At 45.5% G+C, this 13,681-nt stretch overlaps 1 protein-coding gene across 1 annotated transcript in view; it reads right to left on the bottom strand.

Annotated features, from left to right (window-relative positions):
- Nucleotides 1–3,039: 3,039 nt before the first annotated feature.
- LOC146349259 (disintegrin and metalloproteinase domain-containing protein 30-like) overlaps nucleotides 3,040–13,681 on the bottom strand; it is a 37,420-nt gene continuing 26,778 nt past the window's right edge. The window contains exons 7-10 of the mRNA XM_084845382.1: nucleotides 12,846–12,923; nucleotides 6,733–6,844; nucleotides 3,499–3,601; nucleotides 3,040–3,320 (exon numbers count right to left, since the gene is read on the bottom strand). Of these exons, the coding sequence (XP_084701508.1) occupies nucleotides 3,257–3,320; nucleotides 3,499–3,601; nucleotides 6,733–6,844; nucleotides 12,846–12,923 (357 nt within the window). The 3' untranslated portion in view covers nucleotides 3,040–3,256. The remainder of the gene's footprint in view (nucleotides 3,321–3,498; nucleotides 3,602–6,732; nucleotides 6,845–12,845; nucleotides 12,924–13,681) is intronic.

A 13,681-nucleotide genomic window follows, 5' to 3' on the forward strand; every position in this document is an offset into this window, starting at 1 on the left:
AAGCTGGGTTTAGAAGAGGCAGAGGAACTAGAGATCAAATCGCCAACATTCGCTGCATCATGGAGAAAGCAAGAGAATTCCAGAAAAACGTCTATTTCTGCTTCATTGACTACGCTAAAGCCTTTGATTGTGTGGATCACAACAAACTGTGGCAAATTCTTAAAGTGATGGGAGTACCAGACCACCTTACCTGTCTCCTGAGAAACCTGTACGAGGGTCAAGAAGCAACAGTCAGAACCAGACATGGAACAACCGATTGGTTCCAAATTGGGAAAGGAGTACGACAAGGCTGCATATTGTCACCCTGCTTATTTAACTTATATGCAGAGTACATCATGAGAAATGCCGGGTTGGATGAATCAGAGGTCGGAATTAAGATTGCTGGGAGAATTATCAACAACCTCCGATATGCAGATGATACCACCCGAATGGCAGAAAGCGAAGAGGATCTCAAGAGCCTCTTGTTGAGGGTGAAAGAGGAGAGTGCAAAAGCTGGTTTGAAACTCAACATTAAAAAAACGAAGATCATGGCATCTGGCCCCATCAGTTCCTGGCATATAGAAGGGGAAGAAATGGAAGCAGTGACAGATTTTACTTTCTTGGGCTCCAAGATCACCGCAGACGGTGACTGTAGCCATGAAATTAAAAGACGCTTGCTCCTTGGGTGGAAAGCTATGGCCAACCTAGACAGCATAGTAAGAAGCAGAGACATCACCTTGCCGACAAAGGTCCGTCTAATCAAAGCTATGGTTTTCCCAGTAGTAATGTATGGCTGTGAGAGCTGGACTATAAGGAAGGCTGAGTGCCGAAGAATTGATGCTTTCGAACTGTGGTGCTGGAGAAGACTCTTACGAGTCCCCTGGACTGCAAGAAGGTCAAATCAGTCCATCCTAAAGGAAATCCTCCCTGACTGCTCATTGGAAGGACAGATAATGAAGCTGAAGCTCAAATATTTTGGCCACCTAATGCGAAAAGAAAACTCTGGAAAAGACCCTGATGCTGGGAAAGACTGAAGGCAAAAGGAGAAGGGGACGGCAGAGGATGAGTTGGCTAGATAGCATCACGGATGCAATGAATATGAACTTGAGCATGCTCCAGGAGAGAGCGGAGGACAGGAAGGCTTGGCATGCTATGGTCCATGGGGTCACGAAGAGTCGGACATGACTGAACGACTGAACAACAAATGGGTAACGTTGGGGCGCCAAGGGAGTGTGCGAGGGGGATGTTTACATGAGAAGGGATCTGTCCATGAGGGCTGAGTTGAGAGGGTGAAGTTTCCACAGAGTATCATATCTTGAAAACCTAAAATGTTTGTGAGTGAGTGGGTGAAAAAGATTTTAACACCCTCCGACATCCAGCTGAAATGCCCCGGCCTTACTCCAAGCTGCACTGCTTTTGGATCCCAGGGGAAAGCTGTGCATCTTGCAAGGTTGCGCACTCTTAGAAGGGGCGGGGCTGTGGCTGTCGCGAAGGGGCCCTGAATTGGCCACTGCACTGCTGCCTCTCCCCTTAGGAGAATGGGGGTGAGCAGACCGATATTAGAACTTCTACAATATTGAATGACTTTCCCCAAACTAAGAAGGTACTGGTAACCTTTGAAAGTGCAAAAATCCATGCCTTAATTCTCAGGGAAAGAGAGCTATTTGTGCATTATGGAATTGTTCCTTATCAGTTTTTTGTGTTTAAGGTAAAAGGACCCCTCTTCCAGAGATATAGCTGCATACAGGAGCTGGAAGACACAGTCCCTAGTTGTGTGGACCTTATTGAGTGGGAAGAATGATGATTAGTAAATCTCAAGACAATTTAAAAATTCTAAACCCACTGAAGATGCCCTAGGAGAGGTAGGTGAAGTGGTTAACTCACTTAAAGAGCCATCTGAGCAAGCTTTGTTGAAGTAATTTGATGCTCTACCCCATATGGAACTGAGCTATCCTTGATATATCGATTAAATGTTATGCAAAAGGAATTAACAGAGTAATTTTGGGAAAGGGGGTCCTTTGTACTTGGTAAACCTTCAGGCAGAACAGTCTGTAGAGCAGGGTGGGCAATTTTGGGGCCACTTTCAATCCCCTGGAACCCCCAGGGAGGCTGCACGACTGCCACATGCTGTTGCATTTCAGTGGTGGCAGCAGCAAAAAAACTAGCTTTAAAACAAGGCAAATTCTGTTGTATGCATGTCCTGCTTGTAGTTTCCAACAGGCAGCTGGCTGGCCACTGTGAACAGAGTGTTGGACTAGACGGACTCTTGGTCTGATGCAGCAGGGCTCTGCTTACGTTCTTATGTTGAAGACACAGAAATGCTGAGGAAAAAGGCAAAAAGCACAGAGTTCTGATGTTGCTGCTAAGGCAGTGGTTGGAAAGTGAGGGAAAGAGGCATTCTTCTCCCATTGTCAGGAGAGTTTCCCCTCTTAAGGGCATGGGCTAGAACATTATGTGAAGCTCTAGAAGTTTCCGAAATGATGCTCTGCACTGTTGTGGATCTCATATAGACCACAAAGACCACAGAGACCACAAAGAAGAAATGAGGTTTGTCTTAGCTGTGACACTAAGGTGGCAATTCAGTGGTCACCAAATTACCTTCGCAAAGTCCTGAGGACTTTGCATTGGGAGGGTGAAAATTTTTGTGAGGGTTCATCTGTTTTACCCCTCCTGCTTTTGTCTACCCCCAAAGAATTTTTTGTTGTTTCTTACACAACTGTGCAAATCTGCAGCACCATTGTGTGCAATCGTATTCTTTTAGCATAGTGGGAATGCACAAATGCAGCATGGAAATTCCAAAATGCACCCAACTACTATGTGGGCTAAGGTTACATTCCTGCAGCTTGTCTCCACAGATGGCAGCATTAAATCATTCAATACCTCTAGTGATGACAGAATAAATTAATTCTTTTAACTATTGCTCTGTCATAAAGAAAGCCCAGTCTGCAGGGAGACCAATAAAGGTATGCTATATAGTACCTGGATCTGGACAACCTCAGCTTCAAAGTTTAAAGTTTGGCAAAGTTATGTGGAATGGATATGAGGTGTCTGAAACAAAGTACCCGCTTGGAATTTTAATTTAAAATCACATTGCCCTCCAGGTCTGTTCCCGGACTTTATACAGAGCTAAGACAGAAACTGTAATATTCTGAAGAAAGCATTTGAAATCATGGTGGACCATCAACATCTCAAAGGCTTCCTCCTCCAGTGTTGTTGTTGCTGTCCAAAAGGAAAAGAAGACCCTGGGCTCTGGACTAGGATCTTTCAGGAAAGAGGTTCAGTAACTTACTGTATTTGTTGCCGGTGGGGGTGGGGGTCTTTTCCATAACCCTCTGGCAAGCCTATGGATGCAAAGCACAGGGACATTAGTGGACCTTCAGTGTGGATCAAACAGAAACATCATACAAAAATTGGAAATTATACTCCTAAAAAGTTGTCGTCTTATCTTGAGGGATCAAACGAGCAGTAGTGTCACAACGTTATCATGTGGTGGTGGGAATGAAGGAAAAGATTACTTACCACCATGCTATCAATTGCTCTCTCTTCAGTACAGCAAAACAGAGCAGCGCAAGGAGAAGCAACCCAACCATCAAGAGTATTGCACCTAGCAGAACCAGAGACACTGGGGGCATAATAAAAGAGAAAGAGCGTCACATTTTGCACTCAGGACTTAAAAGGCCTGCACACAATTCCTATTCATATACAAGTACTTCTGTGGGGACTAGGCAGGAGATCCTTCATATTTGCTTTGAGGTCTGGTTTCTACCTTGGCCCTGGAAGGAAGCTGATGGCTATTTGAGAAATCGGGAAAATGTTTCTGGGTGTTAAAGTGGCTTGGACTGGGGGGGAAAAGAGGAGGATGGAAGAAGAGCTGCATTTTATACAAAACATAATTCCAGGATTTTGGACTGCATGCACGCACACCCATGGCATCACACAATGTTTTCTGTACATTTTGCTGGCACCCTGCTATGAATGCAGACACCTGGCTGGCTCAAGGAGATTAAGTGCGGAGCAAAAAAAATGTTTCTTGCTTGGCTTGTAGTGGACTTGGAGCACAAGCAGCCCTAGTTCTCCAACATCACCACTATGCAAACTACTTGCTCAAGCAAACGTTGAGAACATGGACTTTTTTTTTCTAGGCAGCAATTACAGGAAGGTGCTGGGTTCTGTTAAGGAAAAATACACCAGTTACTCATTGGAAGCCAAGTTCTTGAAGAATCTGCTACTTGGCACTACCAAGCCCGCTGCTTGTAGAAGTTCCCTTAAGAATTCAAGAAGATGGCTGCCTATGGTTCAGCTGCTGCTCCATGCACTGTGTAGTGTTCTGGCATGTCACCACTTTGGGTGGGGATCCTAAAATGGATGGAAAGTGGGAAGATCTCTCTTCTTCCCAGGTCCTTTCTCTGCTAGGACTCTGAGGGTTGTTGCAACAGTTGAGTATTATGGATCGGTGGTGATTTAAGATATTTGTAATGAGCATGCATCCTGCCTTGTTCACCCTGCAAACATCTGGGGACTGGTATAGACATCCTGTTACCATCGTTACTTTTAGTATGCTGTTTGAAGGGGAACAAATTTCCCCAGTTCCAAACATTTATGTAGAAGGGTTCCATGAACAGACATCACAACTTTGGCTTAGTCTCCCTTGGTTAACCAGGAGGGAGGGAGTTTACTATCACATATTTTCTCCAGCTGCTCTCTATTTATTAGTAGAACGAGCAGGAGCATGTGCCCATGATGTTGTGGCTGATGTTATGAGGTCCTGTAATAGTGCCAGAGTAGATACTGAGGTCAGAGTTGACATCTTGAGTTTGTTGCAGGATCTGGTCCCTGTCTCTACCATGTAGCATGTTGTTGTTGATTAGCAGCAGTTTTAGATTAAGAGTCCAGTTCCTTCTCCCTCCTATTACCTCCTTCCTTTTCTCTCCATATATGTATATATATAGAGACAGACAGACAGCCTTTTCTTGTTTTCTTCTCTGATTGAGCCAGTGCCATCTTTCTCCTCCTCCTCCCCATTTTATTTAAAAGCACCAAAACAAAATGAGATAAGCTACAGACCTGTGTAGAGATAGTTTTCCTCCCTTCACCCCATACCTAGTGTCATGATCCAGGACCCAGAACTCTCATCCTCAGAGGATCCTGACCCTTTGAGGCCACTCAGGAGCTGATTCCCTAGGAAGACCCCAGGGGCTGCCCCCTGAGCCCAGAGGAGATTGCATTGCTACCGTAGGAATCTGAGGACTCCAGCCATAAAGAGTGCAGCACACCACAGCCATCCCCGGGGCGTTGCAGCCTGAGGCTGCTAAACAAACCAGGCCCCTTAATCAGTGTGAAGGCAGGGCTAAGCAGCCTCAAGGAAGCCAACCCTATACTTAAGACTCAGTCATAATCTGCTGCTTGTTGGATCAGCATTCAGACAAGCTGTCTGGCTTCCAACTCCAGCACCACTTGGGGGTTCTCTGTGGTGCTGTCTTATTCGTGTTCCTGGCTCCTTGGGAAACGTGACCTGCCAAAACCTTGGTGGAAACTCTGTTAAGAGTGGAGCCCTGTAACCCAGGCCTCACCAGCACCCAACAAGGCCAAGCCCTTGCCATGACAGAGGCAGAACAGAGCACCTCGCCAGATCTTAAATACATCAGCAGGAAGCTGAAACAGTCCCCCTTCACCCCCTGGGCTGGGCAAGCTGAACCACAGAGCCACACAATAAGCATGAGAGTTGTAAAGGAGGAGGGATTGTAGCAATTAATCAGGGATTTGATTTTGATTGGCCTCCATAAACTGATAAATCAGGTTGATTTAAGTTGATCCAATAATGCTGCAGCCAGACTGAGGTATTTATTCACGTATACACAGGGCTGGCCCTAGGGGTCAGCAAGCTGGGTGGTTGTCCAGGGCGCCGAGCTGAGCCCAGTGGCTGTGTTTTTTAATGTACTGTCTGCAGTGAGCTCGGGTGGCAAAAAGCAAGTGTCTGTAACCTTTCTTTCAAGGATCTACAGGTTGTTTGGGTACTAACTGCAAAAATGACCTTCCTTCAATTAGCTTTAAAGTATGTTTCTTTTTCGGTTTCCACTTTGATGTCATTTGCGCTGGGTAAAAGGCCGTGGAACGCAGCCTTCCTTTGAGGCAACACTGCAGAGCACTTAGCAGTTCCAATTCTGTAAACACTATAAGCACTATAATAATAACATAAGCTGTAAGAGGCCAGCTGGAAGCACACCTATCATTCTGTTTGATCCCAGGGCAAGGAGGAGCTGCAGGAGAGAATTCTGAGATGTGGTCCATGCATGCAATAATTCTCACATGTGGCCCCCAGCTTTGTACATACATGCATGGGTCCTTGCATATAGGGGGCAGCAGTAGGGCCCCCAATATCACACCTGCACCAGGCCCCAGAAACCCTCTGGGTGGCCCTGAAAAGTTGACCACTGCAAGGGGAGGGGAACCAAAGGCACTCCTTGCCTAGGGCGCTATTTATTCTAGGGCTGGCGCTGCCTATACACATACAGGATTATAAGGAATTGACATGGTAGCAGTGGAACCATCCTCCTTATATTCACACATCCTGAAGTGAGTTGCAGAGGGAGAATCAACAGCTGATGCACAGGCAGGCAGGTATCCTCTTGAATTATTCAGGAAAATGTCCCAAGACACCAACGATACAGGGGGAAACTCCTCAGTGATTGGAAATGACAAAGTCCTTTTGTATCAAAGGGACAAAAGAGGAAAAAAAACCCAAAGGATACTTACCTCTGACACGTGGAGGGGGCCCACTGTCAATGCTTCCTCCAAATCCTGTGACCTTACAGAAGGGAGGAGCCCATCCATACTTACAATGGCAGTTTCTCTTGCTATTGCACAACTGAAAAACACAATCAAGTGCATGAACAGGAGTTACAAAATAAGCCCCTGATAAATTCACCCCTGCTAGGACGAATACCCCCAAACAAGAACTCCTTTCGGTTGAGAAGGAGCAAACACATGTTTTAATCACCACTTTTGCCAATGAAATGGGAGCATCAACTTCCTTGGTCAGCATTTCCCTGATTTTGTTGAGAAAAACAGTGGTTAAAATAGGGTGTGTGAGCCATTTCAACTGGAACAAGGTGAGCGTATGTTCTACTGCGCTGTCTTTATGCGAGTATAGCATTTCTTGCAAGGAGCAGTCCTCAGTGACTGTTGAGTTGGAGGGGCAGGACAGGCTCAGCAGATTCTTGCTAATAAAAGCTTGGGAAGACCCCTCTGGAAAAAAAAGTGACTACATTTAGAGTCCAGGAGAGCATAATTACTCTCCTAAAAACAACAAATCCTATCAATCAGTATGATTGACTAGCTTTTTTGTTATTAGAAGTTTATTCTCTCGTTTCATTAAGCCTTATTGATCTGCAGAAGAGGTAGACTAGAAATATTTTAAATGAGTAACTAGGGCCCAGAAGGTGATACACATTCAGTTTGGCAGCTGGGTCTCCCTGGAAAGACCCAGCCAGATTGTTGGAGTGTTGCCATGATCACCCTGGCTCAGTGTTGTTAGCATCACTTTGAATAGTGCCCAGTTTGTTCTTAAGAAAGCCTCTGGATGTGACAATACCCCAAATACTGATTAAGTTAGAATAATCTCCCAAAGCAGCTACCCTCATCGTTGGCTGCTCTCCAAAAGAAAGGCAGCTCGACAGGAACGGGACTTTGACCACAGATCATTTTCTGGCCTTTCCCCAAGAAATTCCATAGCTTCTCTGCCTTTGATCTTTAGTCCTCAGAACTGGGTTCAACTGGCTATGTGAGGAGCAACTCCAGAATTTTTAGAAGCACCAATTAACTTAGTACTATAAACAAAGAGATTTATGGTATCTTAAAGGACAAATGTATCTTATTGTGGCTTGAGCTAGTCTGGGTTAGAGCTGTAAAGGAGATGGCTTAGTTAGAAGAGAGGCCATGGTAGGTAAACGTTAACTGAGTAAGGCATTTCTTTTAGGTAGCATTTCATTGTTTTATTGTAGAGAAGCGTAGGGTCCAGCGAAGAAGATTTGCAACCCCAGACACCTGGGCTAAGGGGAAGACTGGAATGGCTGAAGCCTGGAGGCGCCAGTCCGGAGTTCTTATCTTGATTCAAGGCAGTAAACCATCTAGGCCTGCCAAAGGACCAGCCCAGCTGGGAAGGTGTGAAAATGCCATCTCATCTTCCTAGGGAGGAGGGAGGGGGCAAAGGAGTTAGAGCCTGGGCAGGAAATAGTATAAGACAGACAGGAAAGCCTCCAACCTTTGTCCTTTGGGTTTTTATATCCGGTCTAGGTGGAAGGTTCTTGTGTGCTGGCAAAGACAAGGGATCCTCCTTCGGTGTGTAAGTAGTTGGGCCAGGTAGAGTGTGTTATTTTAACCTATGTCAGGTTTCCAGCCAGGGAATTGGTTCTTTGGTATCTCTCTTTGTATTGTGTTTCATTACTCTTCCCATACCCTCATCCCTAACTTGTAAATACAGTCAGGGCTAAAAATATTGGAACAAGGATAACTGTTTTGGCAGTTGGCCTCTGTACACCACCACATTGAAGTTGAAAGGAAAAACACACCCAGATGGGAGCGAAGTCAGGACTTTTCAGCTGTAATTCAAGGGGTGTGACAAAAGTGGGGCACTAACCATTCAGGAAGTACAGCCAGTGGCATACACCCCCGCCCCCCAATCGTTGGTGACTCATAAGTAATGGAACAAACCAACATAATTTCAAACTTAAGGATCGCCTCTAATACCTGGATGAAAATCCTTCGCAGTCAATGACTGCCTGAAGTCTGGAACCCATGGGCATGACCCAATGCTGAGTTTCCTCCGTCGAGATGCTTTGCCAGGCCTTTACTGCAGCTGCCTTCAGCTGCTGCTTGGTTGTGGGTCTTTCTGCCTTCAGTCTTGTCTTCAGCAAGTGAAAAGCATGCTCTGTTCGGTTCTTCAGTGACTTGGCCATTGAAGAACATCCCACTTCTTTGCCTTCCGAAACTCTTGGGTAGCCTTTGCTGTATGTCTTGGGCCATTATCCATCTGCAATATGAAGCGGTGTCCTATCGGTTTGGCAGCATTTGGCTGAATGTGAGCAGAAAGTATAGCCCTATATGCTTCAGAACTCGCCCTGCTGCTTTTATCAGCAGTCAGGTCATCAATAAACACCAGTGACCCGGTTCTATTGGCAGCCATACATGCCCATGCCATAACACTGCCTCCACCATGTTTGACAGATGATGTGGCATGCTTTGGATCATGAATTCTTCCTTTCCTTTTCCATACTTTTCCCTTCATTCGGGTACAAGTTAATCTTGGTTTCATCAGTCCAAAGAATCTTATTCCAGAACTGGGCAGGCTTTTTTAGGTGTTTTCTGGCAAAGGCTAATCTGGCCTTTCTGTTCTTGAGCATTACCAGTGGTTTGCACCTTGTTGAGAAGCCTCTGTATTTACATTCATAAAGCCGTCTCTTGAATGTAGATGCTGACAGTGACATGCCTACCTCCGCAAGAGTGTTCTTGACCTGGCTAGATGTTGTGAAAGGGTTCCTCTTCACCATGAGCAGAATTCTGCGGTCATCCACTTTAGTTGTCTTCCCTGGTCTTCCAGGCCTTTTGCTGTTGCTGAGCTTGCCAGTTAAGTCCTTCTTTTTCAGGATGTTCCAAACTGTCGTGTTGGCCACTCCCACTGTTTTTGCTATCTCTCTGATGGGTTTATTGTTTCCTCAGCCTAATGATGGCCTCCTTCACTCGCATGGACACCTATTTGGACCTCATGTTGGGAGTTCCAGTGAACAGCCACCAAATGCAAATGTAACACTCAGAACCACCTCCAGGCCTTTTATCTGCTTGATTGGTCATGGGGTACCCAGGAAACAGGCCACACCTGGCCATGCAGCTGCTTGTCAGCCATTCGTTCCATTACTTATGTGCCACCAGTGATGGGTGTGTGTGTATGCCACTGGGTGTCCTTCCTGAATGGTTAGTGCCTCATTTTTGTTAAACCCCTTGAATTACAGCTGGAAGTCCTGACTTCACTCCCATCTGGGTGTGTTTCCTTTCAATTTCAGTGTGGTGGTGTACAGAGGCCAACTGCCAAAACAGTTATCCTTGTTCCAATATTTCTGGCCCTGACTGTAAATATCTACCTCGAATTCTGATGCTGCTGTTCCTTTCATGGGTCAGTGCTAAATTCTGTGGCTACTGTTCCTCCAAGAGAGTGGGAGGGAGACTGGAGAATTCCTCCAACGCCAGCTAAAGGAGGGCTGAGGAGGTGGTGGCAGTGGGTGAAAGGGGGCTGGTTGAGCCCCGGCATCCTGACTTCCTTTACAACAGCCCACTTTTGGGGAGCCATGAAATGCAAGGGGTAGGAGCAAGTGTGACATTTCTATGCAGAGCCCAAAATGCATACAGGGTAAGAACCGAATGACCATTCACAACAGCAGTCATTGTGATCTTTCCAAATATGCTATGCACTAATTAACACTTCTTTGGGGAAAGAATTTCAGAGCCCCAAGATCTAACTGAATAGAATTGGAGTTACTACTAAATTCTATTGGCGATTTCATGCTGGACCAGCCGTTGAAGACTGGTGCTTTTCAGTTCAGTAGCACAGTGTCCTTGGAGCCTGCAGTGATCTCCCACTGGTTTCCATTTTTTGTTTCCATTTTTTATGTTGGATTTGTGTCCATTTATTTATTCTGTGGCATAGAAATCGACTTCTGAAGCATGATGTGATCCAAGCCACATACAGTCTGAAAGCTGCACCCCAGCAAGGGATCCATCTGAGAATTGCGGTTAGAAGCCTTTGTGACCCTGCGAGCTTCTGGGGCACATGCCTTGGATCAGGGCTGGGCAGAAGTAAATCAGGCTCAACTTTTGACTTCTGAGTGATTTGCAGTGGAATGGCAAGGGTTTCTCACTCCGACTTGTCTAACCATAACAACAACAGACAATTCCGACTTTCAGTTAAGTAACAACAGGGCGGGAAGGAGGATTGCTCTCTTAGTCACTAGAAATATGGATGTCACTATGAAATTCCCTCCTCAGAGCCTGTTAACAGGTTTCCAGGAAGGAAAAAAGGCATTTAAACAGGCATTCATTTGTGCATTTCTGATATCTTAAAAGTGGTATGGATCTCTTTTTAAATGTTTCATGTTCTAGTTTTTATTAGAGCTGTGGCTAAAATTAAAGCACTGGTGATTTTTTATGTATCTGTGTTACGTGTCATTCCAAGGGCATTTGGAGGGGTGGAGAATGGCGGCCACTTGGCTCTTCAGAGAAAGTGGCTGAGACTAAGGAAGGCAGGAGGAACATACTGAGGCTGTGAGCTGTCACCAGTGGCTAAGGTAGTGGCCGCCAAGTTGGCAGAGTCCCACCAGCCAGGGAGGAGGGAGGGAGGACGGGGTGGCTCTCCACTGCAGTTGCTGCTCTGGGGGAGATTTATTTTATAAAAACTGGGCAAAGGTACACAAAAGAATACTTGGATTTTTAAAAGATGGTAGTGAAAGCAATAAAGCTTTCCTCCTACTTCATGAATTTCGCCGTACAACACAGATGGCAAATGAGCAGCAGATGATGGAGAGAACAAGAACAACAGAGAAAAATGACCCAGAGATGAACGCCAATGTTTGATTAACCTGCCCAGGTCTCAAGGGAAGGTATCGACACCATCGCCAAATACGTTCACGCAGTGGCACTGTTCGGTTCACACCTGAAAGCTTTGGGCTGCAATTGCACTGGAAGTTCTGAATATCACTACAAATCAGCACTTGCAGGGGGAAGAACAGGAGAAGAGGAGATATAGGAATGAAACCATTTGGGAGGAACTTCATCTGGCTTCTCTGGAAGAAATTATCTCCTCTGCAGATTAGAATTTCTGGGTCAATGAGCTTTCCTCATCCAATGCCCAGGATGGATCCCTACTGCAGTGTTCCAACAGAGAGGGGCCTGTGCCATTTCTTTCCAGGGAACTTGGGGATTTGCAGGAAGGCAAGAGTGCTTGAGCTCCCTGGAAGATTCTGAACTTTCTTCCTTGAGCACAGAAGCTGGAGACTGTTGTGGTGGGGGTGGATGACTCTAGGGATGGGAGGCAGAACCTTGACAAAAGGGAAGTAGTCCTGCACTTTCAAAATGCTGTTTTCGTACCATCCCAATATCAGCCTGGCTCAAAAAAGCAAAGTTTCTTTGTCTAATCTCAAAGGATAGGGGTACTTCCAGATGGAGAGCTCCTAGAGCTAATAAGCAGAAGGCCTCGTGCAGCTATTCTGTGTTTTCTTTATTAATAGATATAGGGCATCTCTACACCAGCCTAAAATCCTGCATTTAAAATGGGGCTTTCTGCTTCCATTTTAAATGCAGGATCACAATGACTCCCTTTTTCATCTGCTTCCTTTCCCCCCTTCCCCCTCCTTCTCCCCATATCTGAGTCTTCCATGATCTTTCATGGATCTCGCTCCTCTTCTTGCCGCTTTTCCTCGTTTCATGGAGGGAACTCAAGTGGAACACAATGGGGTAATTTGATAGCTCATTATCTGCGATCTATTTAAAAATGGAACAAAGGGCATTTAGTGCAGGGGACACCTTGGATGATCACTGCGTCATGTAAAAAGCCCGCAAACTTCCGTGAAGGAGCACTCTCAATCGCAGGATAAAAGCTCTGTGTGAAGAAAGCCTTTCTGTGGTTAAAAAAAAAGGCAGAAGAAGCAGGAGTATTGGAAGTGGGCCACCCACACCCAATTCTAAGCATGAGGCAGGGCATTGCACAATGAAAACCTTGTCCAGAAGTACCCTATGATCAAAAGATAAATATCGGCGTTCCATTAACCTGCTTGGGTCTTAAGGGATGGTTTCTTTTTCTCTTTTTCTTTTTTGCTGCTTACCCCTCGGTTGTTACATTTTGAGAAATCACAATCGTATTTCAGAACTGCCCGATCAACACATGTTCTATTTATGCATACCTAGAAAAGGAGGCATAAAATGTTTTTTTAAAAAATTGACAGCCTGAAAGCCTAAATTCTGATAACTTAGAAGACATGATCTCTGGCAAATATTCCTAGGGGTACAGGTATTACCTCCAAAGAGGAATGGGTGTGGGGGTTTCTCCTGAAAAGACAGCTCTGCTTCCCCCAGCCTTCACTCCTGGAATGACACGCATGCAACCACAACATCCAGCTTCCCCCACTGCATGTCAAGCAAGTTCTTTGCTTTGTTTTGGTTTTCCCCCCAAACATCTGACCCCCTCCCACTGTATTCGCCAGCAACTGCTAATTCAGAGACCTTGCCTCCAAACTTGGAGGTAGCAAATAGCCACTATGACTAGTAGCTGTTGATAGACTTATCCTCCATGAATTTATTTAATCCCCTTGACATAAGGTATGGCCACTTAGCACGGTGCAAATCTGGCTTCTGCTCCAAAGCGCCAAACCACAAGAACTCAGTCTGCGGGAGAAGCATGTATTTACAGTATGTAAAATGTGGCAACTGTACTTTCTCAGTGGGCTCACTGCAGAAAATGTATATTGAACACCCAGTGAGCTTAGCAGATACTTGCTAGCAAAAAGAACAGGCTTGCCAAAAGACTTGTCAAGTCAGAGCAGTAACCCCATGCAAACTATGCTCAGTTCCCTTGTTATGGTTGATTTTACTTGTTCTTATTTGTGTTTTCTTAATTTTAATTGTGACTATTTTAAAATGTGACAGCTGCATCGGGCATTTT

This window comes from Heloderma suspectum, chromosome 3 (assembly GCF_057233095.1).
Source record: "Heloderma suspectum isolate Gila_16-S chromosome 3, 16-S_ref, whole genome shotgun sequence".
Lineage (NCBI taxonomy): Eukaryota > Metazoa > Chordata > Lepidosauria > Squamata > Helodermatidae > Heloderma > Heloderma suspectum.